We start from the raw sequence: 11,924 nt of genomic DNA, 5'->3' as shown, positions 1-11,924 counted from the left end.
TGGTGCAAAAACCTGTAAAAGGTCACCCTCAAAAGCTAGCAGTAACAAGACTGAAAACGAAACATTTTTTTTTATATATACAAAAAACTTATGTAGGAGACATGTTAAATAAAGGTTTAATGGTTCTTACAGCATCACATTCCATAAATGACTATTTACATGATTATTAGAGTACTTGTCATATGATAAGCAGAATCATACATTAGCTGCACTGTTCAGATTCCAGTGTAGAAGTAATAAACAATAAAGACAGTATTTTTGGAAAGGCAAGTTAGAATCAGCAGGTTAGCAGCCCATGGACCACTAGAAGTAGGTTTACATGGAGAGGTAAAGATACAAGTAAAGGAACAGGTGAATAAATTAGTAGAACAAAATAAAATGAGAACATATATATATAGCAAATATAAAACCCCCCAAAGTAATAATACAGCAATTACCATCAACATCTTAAATCCACTTCCAACTAGTTTTCAAAATATACAAATGAATGGCACAAGTTTGCATTATTCAAACATAATTAAATACATGTACAATTAACAGCATTCTTTTACCCTCCTTCAGTCAGTCAGTGTAACCCTCCATATATTCCAATGAACCTTTTATGTAAAGACGTAATACCATACGGTGTCATGTGATGTAAGTGTTACAGATGCAAGATACAGGACAAGAACATTTACAATTTGACAGTAATAAATTGAATAATTTCAAACTAAATGAAAAGTACTATTACATAAGTGATGTCAAATATAAGTAGAGGTAAGTCAAGTGCTGAAGACAGTTCAGTGTCAGTAAATGGTAAAGTATTTCAATCTAAAACAATTAAAAATCACTTCACATCTTGGGAGTTTCGAAATACTACTATTTCGAAACTACTAATAAAGTGAGTGTAAAACACTACTGGTAAAAGCTCCTAGTTTTGGCGAAGTGCATTTTACGATGACATTTAGGTAGCCACTTAAAAGGCACTTTTACATTTCAAATTATAACATTTAGGATAGTATTTTCTGTCTGTATGGCTTCTTAAATATTAGGTGCCAAGTACAAATTGTATATGTTCACACATCATTTTAGTCTGCAGTTAGGATTTGAAAGCCTGTCATATAATACCATTTAAATCTGTCATTAGTGATCATGAAAAGAGCAAGCCAAGCAGGGGTCGAATCTGAGGCCAGTTTGTGTGAACATTCCAACAGCATTTTCAAGCAAAAACAAAGAAAGAAAGTGTACCGTCTCATCTTATAGTAGGATAAAGGAAATCGTTCCACATTTGCAATTCAAATTTCTCCTCAAGTGAACAGTAATGCCTGGGTAGTTTCTTGTTTATCCCAAAGGCGACAGGCAATCCAACTCCCATGCAAACTCAAAATAATGTCCCAGGTCAGTGACATCAAAACAAACATGGTATCAACACACACTTGGCATTCCCCGACATCTGACACAGTAGCATGAAATGGTCAGTGTGCATTACTTCTAGAGTTTCACCTTAATTGTTTCTAACAGTGATTAGCCATGACTATTTATTCGTTTTTTGTTGTTGTTGTGTTTGTTGTGTGCTGCATTTCACTGTGCTGAACAGTAGTCAGGAGTAGAGAATGAGAAAGTCAAAACGTCTCGAAGGAACCCAGTGAATAAAGTATGCCTCCTTTCTCCCTCTCTCCCCCTCTCATTGCGATTCATTAATGTGTGCGTGGTGCGGCTGTCACCACTGCTCCCCCTGCTATTCCCAACTGCAGAATCTCTATGTTGCCGTGTCAATCCGTAGCAAAGTTCTACCCTCTAAAAGCTCTCACGACAACCCCTGCCTCTCATTTCCTCCTCTCAGATCTGTCATCACTCATACACCCTTTATTATTCCAAATGACCTCAGTTCACTCCTTCCAGTCTCATAAACTGACACTTCTGTGATGCTGCTTGACAAAGATCTCTTGTCTCTCTTTCCCTACCACACCGATCTCCACATTCACCCTGTCCTGCAGTGGCTTGGTGACCCCCTCTCTGACAACCCCTCGCTCCTCTAACCCAGCAACGCGCTCCCTGTTCCTGTCTCGCTTCTCAGCCCTCTGGGCTCGCTCCCTCTCCCTGTCCCACTCCTCCCCCACCATGCTGCCCACGTCACTCAGGTCTCCCAGGTGCTCCACAGAGTCGCACTTCTCCAGGTCTGAGGCGATGGTCTGCAAGCTGATGACGGACATAGAGTCGGACCCGGCCTGCTCTGACTCGCCCTGCTCCCTCTGGCCCCAGCCGGACTCCCTGTGCTTCTCAACCCACTGTCTGGTCTTCTCTCTGTCCGCCCAGTCGTTCTCCAGCCCTCCTCGTCTGTCTCCACCCTCGCAGGCACCTACCTGGACACCAACCGCTGCTTTCACCTCAGCCTCCGCCCCCACTGGGGAGCTCCGCCCACCGCAGGCCAAGGGCCGCCCCCTAGTTGCATGCATACGCCCTCTCTGGGCGTGGATCTGCTCGCTGATTTGCTCCAGGTTGCGCAGGGCGACAGAGTAGCGTGTCTTCACTTTGGCCACTCGTTCCTCCAGCTGGACCACCTTCGCCTTGTGCTCCTGTCACAAACACATTCAGACGGTCAATTAAGACTCAGAGACACAGTCACAGTGAAGTGTTTCAAATATACTGGAGCTTCGCAAAAAAGGCCCATTCAGGTACATAGTGCCTCTTCAAGAGTGTTTTAATTTATTGTCCACCTCTAATATGTGGTTGAACTGGGCCTTGAGTTCAAAGTAGGGCTTGGACTTGAGGATGACCCTCTTGAGGGCTTTCTGCAGGGTCTGGACCCGTGCCTCGGCCTCCTGACACAGCTGGGTGACTCGCTGGTGCTCCCGCTCGCTCCGCAGACGCTCCTCCTCCGCCTCGTTCACCTGACACACACACACAACCACACACAACCACACACACATATACACACTGTCAGCTTCTGATTCACCATCATTCTCGTCTGTGGGTGCTTTTATCCTTCAGTCATCCTAACAAATCCATCCTTCAGTCATCCTAACAAAACACAACATTTTTAAACAGCAAATGACTGCGGGAGCAGGATGACTGTTTCAACCTCCCACTGCTTTAACTCACTCTGAGCAACTATGGTTTAACTCTCGGCTCAAGAGAATGGATATGCTATATGCAGCTAGACATGCTGACAATAACATATTCAGCAAATAATATCACAGACGTTGTAATGTAATAACAACACTGCACAGGGAAATGCTCTATCACTCTGATGCAGCTCATAGCTGAGCTACACGCCGCTGGAGAGCTGGAGCATATGAATGAGGACATTCAACCTTGATCTTTAAGAGCTGTTGCACATTCATCATCATTGATTAGAACCAGAGAACACCAGTCCCCAATGTTCCGGCATTCTTTAACTACATACTAAACAGCTGCAGGGGAAACCAGACACAGACCCCCATCCTGACTGATGATCAGGCTCAATGTTATTACATTTGCATTGGACTGAGTTAAAGACAATCTTCTGGACGCCTAGATGGGGGGATTCTTACAAGGGGACTTGTCCATTACAACAACGGCTATGTAATTATAATATAAATTCAGCAGATGCTTTTAATGCAAAGCGTGGTACAGTACAGGGGGGGTATTGAACGTGCAACCTCTTGATTTGCAGTCAAGTGTTCTCCCATTGTGTTATACCCTTGTAGCACCAAATAATGTAAACAGTTTCATGAACATGTAGTAACACCTGAAAATGAAATTACATTTGCACTTATCTTCATTGAAAATGTAATAAAACCAAATAATATAATAAAATGTCCTGACTGATGTTGTAATAATACTTTTTACAGATAATGTAATACCTTATTACTTTATAGGGAATGTATTACATTTTCTGATGGGTCTTTTTCTACAAAACTGATTATGTAATATTATTGAAGGATAATGTTATACTGTAATTTAAAGTGTGCAAGTATACAAATTTTAAAATATTGTTAGTGTCATGTTGATTTCTGATCTTCATGTTCGGAAATCACTGATTTCCTGTTTGGAAATGTAAACTGGTGGGTTTTATTACATTTTCGATCAACTTAAGTGGATATTTTTACTTCATTTACAGGCGTTATTCAATTTTCAGGAAATGATTACATTATTGGGTGCTGCAATCCTCCCCAATAGCTACTCCCACATCCCTTACGTAGTGCATTGAATCTCCATGGACCGGTCTTTCGTCCTTGCTACTGAATGTTCACTTTAGCCTACAGGAAGGAGGCTCCCTAAGAGTGGCTTGTGCTGGTTCTGTACCTTGGAGGTGGCATGGTTGAGCATCTCCTGCCAGGTGGGATCCAGAGTGTTTCTGTCTGCTAACAGGCCCTGCTCCGCCACGTACACCATCTCCCTGGCTGCCGTGTGCATGGAAACAGCTCTCTCATAGCGCAGCGCTGCCTTCTGGGTCTCCTGCTGGGCCTGGAACACAGGTAACAGCCAGTCACAAACCATAAAGCCCACTACAACCAATCACAGCACACTCAAGCAATCATTATTCACAGAGAGAGAGAGAGAGAGAGAGAGAGAGAGAGAGAGAGAGAGAGCGAGAGAGAGAAATAGAGAGAGAGAGAGATAGAGACAGAGAGACAGAGAGAGAGAGAGAGAGAGAGAGAGAGAGAGAGAGAGAGAGAGAGAGAGAGAGAGAGAGAGAGAGAGAGAGAGAGAGACACTCCAGGGGGGTGAAACTCCCAAGGAAATGTTATGAGTGGAACTCTGATGATCACAAGGTATCAACTGGGCGTCTGGCTGCAGCTTCTCGCTCAGACGTGACACATATAAATAGCAGCTGGTATTCCAGTCTTGTAGTTCCGTGAATTGTTGAGACCATAGGAGAGGGTTTGTCAGGGCGTGCTTGGGAGAAGGCAGTTAGAGACAAGGTGACTCAGAATCACAGGGGAGGATTTTGCCAACAGCCCTGAATGAGGCTGCAGAAGAAGGGACCGGACGGATGCCCCAAGTTGAAGGTCATTCCGTTCAAAGATTGATGAAAGCTCTGGTTTGAACGCCTGTAAAATGTTTCTGACACAGCACGCCACCATTACTGTCTTGCTCAAAGACCATCAGACTCGGTGCAGAAATTGCTCTGTGGGTAGAATAACAAGCCGCATAAGGAACTTTGCTTCTTCATATATGAACAGAAATCAGAACTATGGCTAAATGATGAAGGCTGAAATGAAAAACTGGATTCTCCTTTTTAATCTCATCTGCATTTTCATAACATTGAGAAAGACATGTTAACCGGGTCAAATTTCGAATCCATTATTTGCTTCATTGTTTTCAATTAAACCCTTAGGATTTTGCCTAAGTTTATATTGGTTCAATTACAGTTTGAAATTACCCTTCAATGCGATGATTAAATGTGACTGACACTCCTGCCCTGTTTAATTAAGGGTTAACTGTTTAATGTAACCAATTAGAACCAGATTAGTGTGTTAGTAATGACGAGCTTCTGAGATTTTAGGTTGTGAGATCAGAATTTTACTCACTATGGAAATCTGTGGAGATATCTAAATTGAGGGAAGCTACAAGGTTGCAATCCCAATCCTGATGAATATCCACGCTCAAAGGACACACACAGGTTTGTTTTACTATCCTAGTGAGGACAGACAATTCACTCCCATTCAAAATAGTGTAATCCCTAAACACCAACGCTTATATTGTATATTTAATTTAATTATATTCTAATCCCACTTAGTACTGCTAGTTCATGTACCCTTAGTATAGATAGTCCACATATGAAAATTTTAGGTCCCTATATGTTTATTGTTTGCACCTTCCTGCCAAAGCAAATTCCTTGTCTGTGCAAACTTTCATGGCGAATAAATCCCATTCTGATTCTGATTCTTACCCCGGATTTCTAACCCCAACACTAATTCTAACCCGAAAACCCATAGAAACAGCACTAGAAGAAAACATTTTTGGTCCCTACAAGGGTTGCATAAGACCAAACACACACACACCTACCTCTTTGGCCAGTCTTCGAGCCTCATAGTATGGTCTGGCTTTTTCAATGCAGGTGCCCAATTGGGAGCCTTGGGCATTCAGCTTCCTGGCTGAATCAGTGAGGATCCTTCGGTAGCTGGACCTTGCCTCCTGCAGAGGAAAAGGCCTCAAGTTGTCAACAACTTAACCTCAAAGTCAAACCTCTGAAAAGTACACTATAGCCTACAATTGTATCAGAAATGTAAACCTAACAACCAAAGAGACCAAGAACATTAACAGGAGATTTATAGAAAACTATAACATTTAACTTTAACTTTGAAAGGTACGATATCCTCCACAAATAACAAAACATTTCAGTTGGAACAATGGATATTACACTGTAAATGGCTTCTATACCTACACACTATAGTTTAAAGCTATATAAATGCACAGGCTTTTAAATCAATACGACAGTGTTGGGTGATGCCTTGAAAAAGTCCATAGTGAGGAAAACAGCTCACATCCAGTTGCAACTCCAGCTTGTTGATCTCATCGCTGGCCTGGTTAAGATGCTCGAGTTCCTCCTAAAAACAGTAAAAGTGTAGGAAGAAGGAGAGCTAGATCAATAGGAAGACGAAAATAAAAGCAAGGAGAACATTAACACAAATAGCTACATTATGATATTTTGCAATCCTCATTTGGGTTATATCTGCACAAACTATATAGATGTCTTGATTGTCTGATGTGGATCTTAATAACGAGTGTTTACAAGGAAGTATTTTTATTGAGGAGGTAGATCACGTTGCATTCATGCAAAACATGCTTCTTACCTGGATTCTTGGGTCCAATTCTTCTTCATATTTACGATCATCTTCGTCTTCCTCTTTCTTAATATTTTCCTCGGTGTCCCTATCACTCTCAAATTCTGCTTTCATCTTGGTCACGGTATTTTCGTTGCCTCCATGTCTGTCCCCTCCTCTTCCTTTGAGGATGCTACTGTCACCATTCTCTGCCTCTTCGCCCGGTGTCTCCTCGCGCAAATCAACTTGTTCTGGACCTCCATTATCAGTTAAACCCTCACGCGAGCACCCTGGTTCCATTTGCGGCCCGAAGTGTATGTGGTTTGTCAGCTAGTCCCGCTGATTTGCGTAACCTCAATTTTTCCAATGTGTCACAAGCTTTACACGTGTGTTATGTCTGACACATGTCAATTATCCACGTTACCGAATATTCAACTAGCCTCCTCATAGTTCAGCAAGCTGAAACACCAAATTCGCTGCAGTCAAGCCATGCTAGTACTACTAGCTTGCAGGGTGCTAATGACTGTGACACTCGGATGTGCGATGGGACAGTAGCATCAGCTGCAGAACTGGTTTGTTGACTAGCGTTAAAGCAGGTGACATTATATTTGAGCGTATAGTAACCATCAATTTGCCATATATTTTTGGTGATCGCTATTGTCGTTTTTGCACACCTTGAGAACATGTTTTCAAGTTTTGCCTCTGGGATTCTGAATTCCCTCCTTTAAGATTGATAGACTAATGTTAAATGCATACTGACCCACATTTTATTGCTTAGTCAAATAATATAGATAAATGCAAATAGGCATTATCTCCATAGTAAATTAAGTTTAAATCAACAATAGGCTACACATTTACTTTATCCACAAATGATATAGGTAAAAAGCAATTTAGTACAACAAATTGTTTTATTGGCATATACAACAAAGATATCATGGACAGCACTGAAACATAATGCAGATTATTTTCTTAATTTCTTCCCCAATATTCTTGTACTGAATTAGCTGTTGCCAAATGGAGGCCCTGGCAAAACCATCCCACATAAACTCTGTTGATAAGATCATCGAAACTCTCAAGAGTATTGTCCTTTCATGGGATCACCATTTCCCCCTCTATTCTGAAGTTCTCACCCTCCCCTATATCCCTGCTGTTAGGTTTGATTCTTCTGCCGTTTCCAAAATCTCCGGACCTCGCTATGTCCTTGTGGCGTCACCACCATTACCCTATGAGGAACGTTCTGCCACACTAGAACTCCCAGGCCCTGAAGTGAAAGGGAAGTTGAAATAGTCAATCAAACAGTGGCCTGTTGCTAGCATAATACAAATGACCAGGGTGAATTTATTAAATGCAAAAATGTAAGATGTTTAACCTGAGCTCTGTCCCGCAGCACTTCAAAATCAGCCTGAGAGAGGAACTGGTTATACAGCACTCCTGGTGATGGAGAGAATGATACAGAGAGATAAGGAATAGAAAGACAAGATATGTGTGTATATGTGTGTGTGACAATGAGAGACAGAGGAGAGTAGACTGAAACAGATCTTTAAAAAAGAGGTAAGTGTCAAACATCAGCAGTCGTCAATTGCTGTACAGTTTATAGTAATTTCTTTGTACTGTTAAAAGGAACAATTGGAGATTCCAGAAGAAAAGGCAGTGGCTGTTAAACTCATTTCTGTTCATAATTTACAAACATATAGCCTATAAACTGTATGACAAATTAGAAAATATTTTTTGTTTTTTTAATTGATGGATGCCGATAAAAAACAAAATTGATAAGCTTGATAAAGCTTTTCATGCATTGTGGCTCAAAATGCACCCTATTTTAGTAAAAAGAAAAATAGGCTTTTGACATCAAAAAGGTTGCAAAGCCCTGCCTTTGGAGATTTGACATGATCTCTCTCTATTGACACACACACACACGCACATGCAACACACACACACACACACACACACACACACACACACACACACACACACACACACACACACACACACACACACACACACACACACACACACACACACACACACACACACACACACACACACAAACACTTCCTTACCCTCAGTGAACTGTAGGCGGTCTCTCTCCAGCTCCCATAGTCTGATTTGGTCTGTAATGGTGGGAGGCAGTACTGGGTTCTGAGAATAACAGAGAGAGAATTAAAAGTAGTCTGGGCATGGGTGAGGCAATTAAACTGATCAGCTACCCAAGTGGGGGCAGAGCAGACCCAGGTCAATCTCATATTATTAACACAGCATGACATGGAGGTAATGAGAAAAAAAGCATGGGCTTATATATGGAGCTATTATACCTGTTTCAGCATGACAGGATGTGCTCTGGTCCTTAAGAAGTGGAGAATCTGATAAACAATATCATAAATTGATACTATATACATAAACATTGAATTGCAATATATGTATTTTATTTTTATTTTTTACACAAATGGGGCTATGCAAAAAATGATACAATATGATCACATCCAAAAAAACACCTGACAAACAACTAATATATGTTGTTCTGTATGCTAGCTACATTTGAAATTTTATTTATTTAGCAGACGCTTTTATCCTACCTGTTGTGCAGTGATACCGTTGGCAATGGCCTGCTGCACAGACTCCCTGGTGACCTGAGCCACCACCACATTGGGGAACCTGTACAGCATCTCACTGAACAGAGCCACCAGAGCAATCTGCAGTTCAGAGTCTGGAAACCATCCAGACAGAAGTAGATGGTGAACATGAAGTATACTTCAACGAATGAAGAAAAACCCTTATAAACATAAAGGCGTAAGCATTCAATATCAGAGTTATCTTCTGGTAGGACCACATACTTGTGTAGGCATAGAGGCGATAGTTGGTTTCAACCACAATGAAGCTTGTGTCTCCGGTACCGGGGGTGGCGCCCAAGGTTGAGGAAGCGGAGTTAGTTGTGACACCTGCAGACAGAGTGATGGCCAGTCTGGTGGGGTAGTACCTTCTAGACGTCCTCTGAAAAGAAGACAGGAAACGATTACAGATGTGACAAGCATGGGAAAAAATGTGTTCACTGTTCCAGTCCTTCCTGTTTTTTCACTATATTTTACCTTCCTCTGAAAGACAAGGCCAAACTCTCGCAGGTGCTGCAGAAAGGTGAGCAGAGACTCACTCATGCCCTCTACTGAGTAGTCCTTGAGTATCAAAGCAACACATACGTTTATCAGAAAAGCAAATGCATATTATTTAAGTTTCAAGTGTATTTACCAATAAGTACAGGTAAAGGTACTTAGAAATTGTTGGTCCTGCTCCTCTCGACAGTTTGCTATTAATGTAACCTAAATCCTATGTTGTGGTTCCAAGCCTTAATTTCTAAAAACATTAATCTCAAATAGGATCAATTGAGGCCAACAGGGCCAAAAAAACTCACCCTGCCAAGGGTGGAGAAACTTAGCTGGAATAAGAAAGACAAGATCTCCACCAGGTCCATCCCTCGTGTCTGGCACACAAGAAAAAGGTTCAGATACACAAACATGCGTGAAATAACATATTACACTACCTCGCAACATGTTTACTACTATATACAGCCTGACTGCACCTGTGCTGTGTTGAGATACTGCAAGGTGAAGTACCAAAGCTGAGAGGCTGTGTCTAAGAGGAGGAACTGGAATCCAGCAGAGGTGATACAGGGGGCTTCACCCGGGTCACTGGGTGGAGAAAGATAGTGTAGAAGATAAATCATAGACATACAGAGAAGTGGAAACAAGCCTTTGTTGTCTATCTGATCTGTAAGGTACTGGTGAGAAAATGGGAGTTTGAGTGAAGGACTGAGCAAAGGAATGATGCTTCATACCTCCTCATGAGGCCTGCTTGTATGAGCAGCTGAGCCAGGTCTTGGCTGACTGCTGCACTGGGGGAGCCCACCATAAAGTGCAGAATGACCTCCCAACGTTCCATGGCGTAACGGTCTAGACTGTCCACGTCGCGTGCATGCCGGTCAGGGCCCAGACTGCAGCCCTCGTCGGCCCACGCTTTACCTCTGTTGGAGGGAAGAGAGACCATGGGGAGTGGGCAAACGTCAACACATCCACACACGCCACAAGGACAGCTGTCATTGCTCTGTTTGTGACTCAGCTTTGTGCCTTAACTTACCCTCCCAGCAGTGCTATCCTTAGATTGTCTTTGAATACAGGGTTCAGTATGTTCCCTTGCAGTCCTCCCTGTAGTTGCTGACTGTGCCATAATCGGAGCCCAGACAGCACAGACACACATTCATCGTGGTCCCTGAGATTAAAAAGCAGCGGAAGTAATGAGAATACAGTATGTGTGAGTCTTGTGTTAACTGACAAACACCCAACCATGGATTTCAAACTATGTATTCTAGTTATTACTAATGATTAAATAATTGACTAACTTTTGACTGTCTTTTTTCACCCATAACGCCACAGCCGCCTGTGGGAGGGGCTGGTCTAGGAAAAGCATCCGCATCACATAATTCTTTGCCAATGAGGGGAGCTCCCTGTGAAACAGGAAGAGATGATAGCGATATCCATGTCAAATAAAAATAAAACGTTACATTTCATGGCCATGCACTGTGTACTTTAAAATGGTACTGCGTGTGTTATAAGTAGTTTACCAACCTGTAGACAGCTAAACAAGTGGCCGGGTGGTTGTACAGTCTATCCAAGATGTCAGGACTCAATTCTTTCAAGTATTCGTGGAGGTTCTTGCACTGTAATTGCACGCGTAGCTTCATCCTCTGGGGATAAGATAAAATAGAAGAGATGTCAGGCAAGCACACAAAGTCAGGCAAGAAAGTAGAGTAATTTATAGCAAACTGCCTCTAATCAGTCTTTTCAATACCATGGCATCCAAATGCATCCATTCGCTAGCGTCAACAGAAGTCTCTACACAGACAATAGAACATATTAACTTAAATATTTAATATTATTCTATAAATACCTAAGAATTGGTTGTTACAAAATCACTCAGTTATTCCATATATTGTTGCATTTCATAAGATTTATCGCCATGTCTTTCGGCAAGTGTTCACATGGTCGCCATGTTTTTACGTCACGTGATCCCAGTTTACACCGGGATGATATCCGATTGAACAGTATGACATTCTGTAACCCCATGGCTCTAGCTCTCATCACAACAATTACATCAAGACGATCAATAATTTTGCACAAAATTTTACAAGCAATTTTATTACAAATA

General features: G+C 41.9%; 2 protein-coding genes across 3 annotated transcripts; both read right to left on the bottom strand.

The window, feature by feature from the left end:
- Window positions 1-879: 879 nt before the first annotated feature.
- Window positions 880-7,135, bottom strand: sh3bp5lb (SH3-binding domain protein 5-like, b). The gene is made up of 6 exons (XM_067255814.1): window positions 6,762-7,135; window positions 6,453-6,515; window positions 5,974-6,102; window positions 4,267-4,428; window positions 2,697-2,870; window positions 880-2,555 (listed from the first exon to the last, which is right to left on the bottom strand). The coding sequence occupies exons 1-6, from the start codon at window positions 7,029-7,031 to the stop codon at window positions 1,884-1,886; spliced, it is 1,470 nt and encodes a 489-aa protein (XP_067111915.1). The 5' UTR covers window positions 7,032-7,135; the 3' UTR covers window positions 880-1,883.
- A 485-nt stretch (window positions 7,136-7,620) lies between these two features.
- Window positions 7,621-11,843, bottom strand: gtf2h4 (general transcription factor IIH, polypeptide 4). 2 transcript variants are annotated; one of them, XM_067255530.1, is made up of 14 exons: window positions 11,667-11,837; window positions 11,345-11,463; window positions 11,119-11,223; window positions 10,857-10,988; window positions 10,558-10,743; window positions 10,303-10,411; window positions 10,135-10,203; window positions 9,815-9,898; window positions 9,563-9,719; window positions 9,305-9,435; window positions 9,044-9,091; window positions 8,792-8,870; window positions 8,101-8,162; window positions 7,621-7,992 (listed from the first exon to the last, which is right to left on the bottom strand). In XM_067255530.1, the coding sequence occupies exons 2-14, from the start codon at window positions 11,458-11,460 to the stop codon at window positions 7,882-7,884; spliced, it is 1,389 nt and encodes a 462-aa protein (XP_067111631.1). In that variant the 5' UTR covers window positions 11,461-11,463; window positions 11,667-11,837; the 3' UTR covers window positions 7,621-7,881. The 2 variants fall into 2 exon arrangements, with proteins under 2 accessions (XP_067111631.1, XP_067111632.1); XM_067255531.1 differs by lacking the exons at window positions 7,621-7,992; window positions 8,101-8,162 and adding an exon at window positions 8,176-8,628 and having other exon boundaries at window positions 8,748-8,870; window positions 11,667-11,843.
- Window positions 11,844-11,924: the final 81 nt, after the last annotated feature.

The sequence above is a fragment of the Osmerus mordax genome, chromosome 18 (genome assembly GCF_038355195.1).
Source record: "Osmerus mordax isolate fOsmMor3 chromosome 18, fOsmMor3.pri, whole genome shotgun sequence".
In the NCBI taxonomy this organism is placed as follows: Eukaryota; Metazoa; Chordata; class Actinopteri; order Osmeriformes; family Osmeridae; genus Osmerus; species Osmerus mordax.
Note: the sequence above shows the minus strand (reverse complement) of the source record. Positions and strands in the feature narration are given on the sequence as shown.

Coding starts and splice junctions, on each gene's coding strand:
- sh3bp5lb (XM_067255814.1), bottom strand. CDS start 7,031: ATGGAACCAGGGTGCTCGCGTGAGGGTTTAACTGATAATGGAGGTCCA. Junction 6,516..6,761: donor AATTGGACCCAAGAATCCAG/GTAAGAAGCATG, acceptor TACTGTTTTTAG/GAGGAACTCGAGCATCTTAA. Junction 2,556..2,696: donor AGTTCAACCACATATTAGAG/GTGGACAATAAA, acceptor TGTTTGTGACAG/GAGCACAAGGCGAAGGTGGT.
- gtf2h4 (XM_067255530.1), bottom strand. CDS start 11,460: ATGAAGCTACGCGTGCAATTACAGTGCAAGAACCTCCACGAATACTTG. Junction 9,899..10,134: donor GTTTCTCCACCCTTGGCAGG/GTGAGTTTTTTT, acceptor TTGATACTCAAG/GACTACTCAGTAGAGGGCAT. Junction 8,871..9,043: donor ATCCTGTCATGCTGAAACAG/GTATAATAGCTC, acceptor TGTTATTCTCAG/AACCCAGTACTGCCTCCCAC.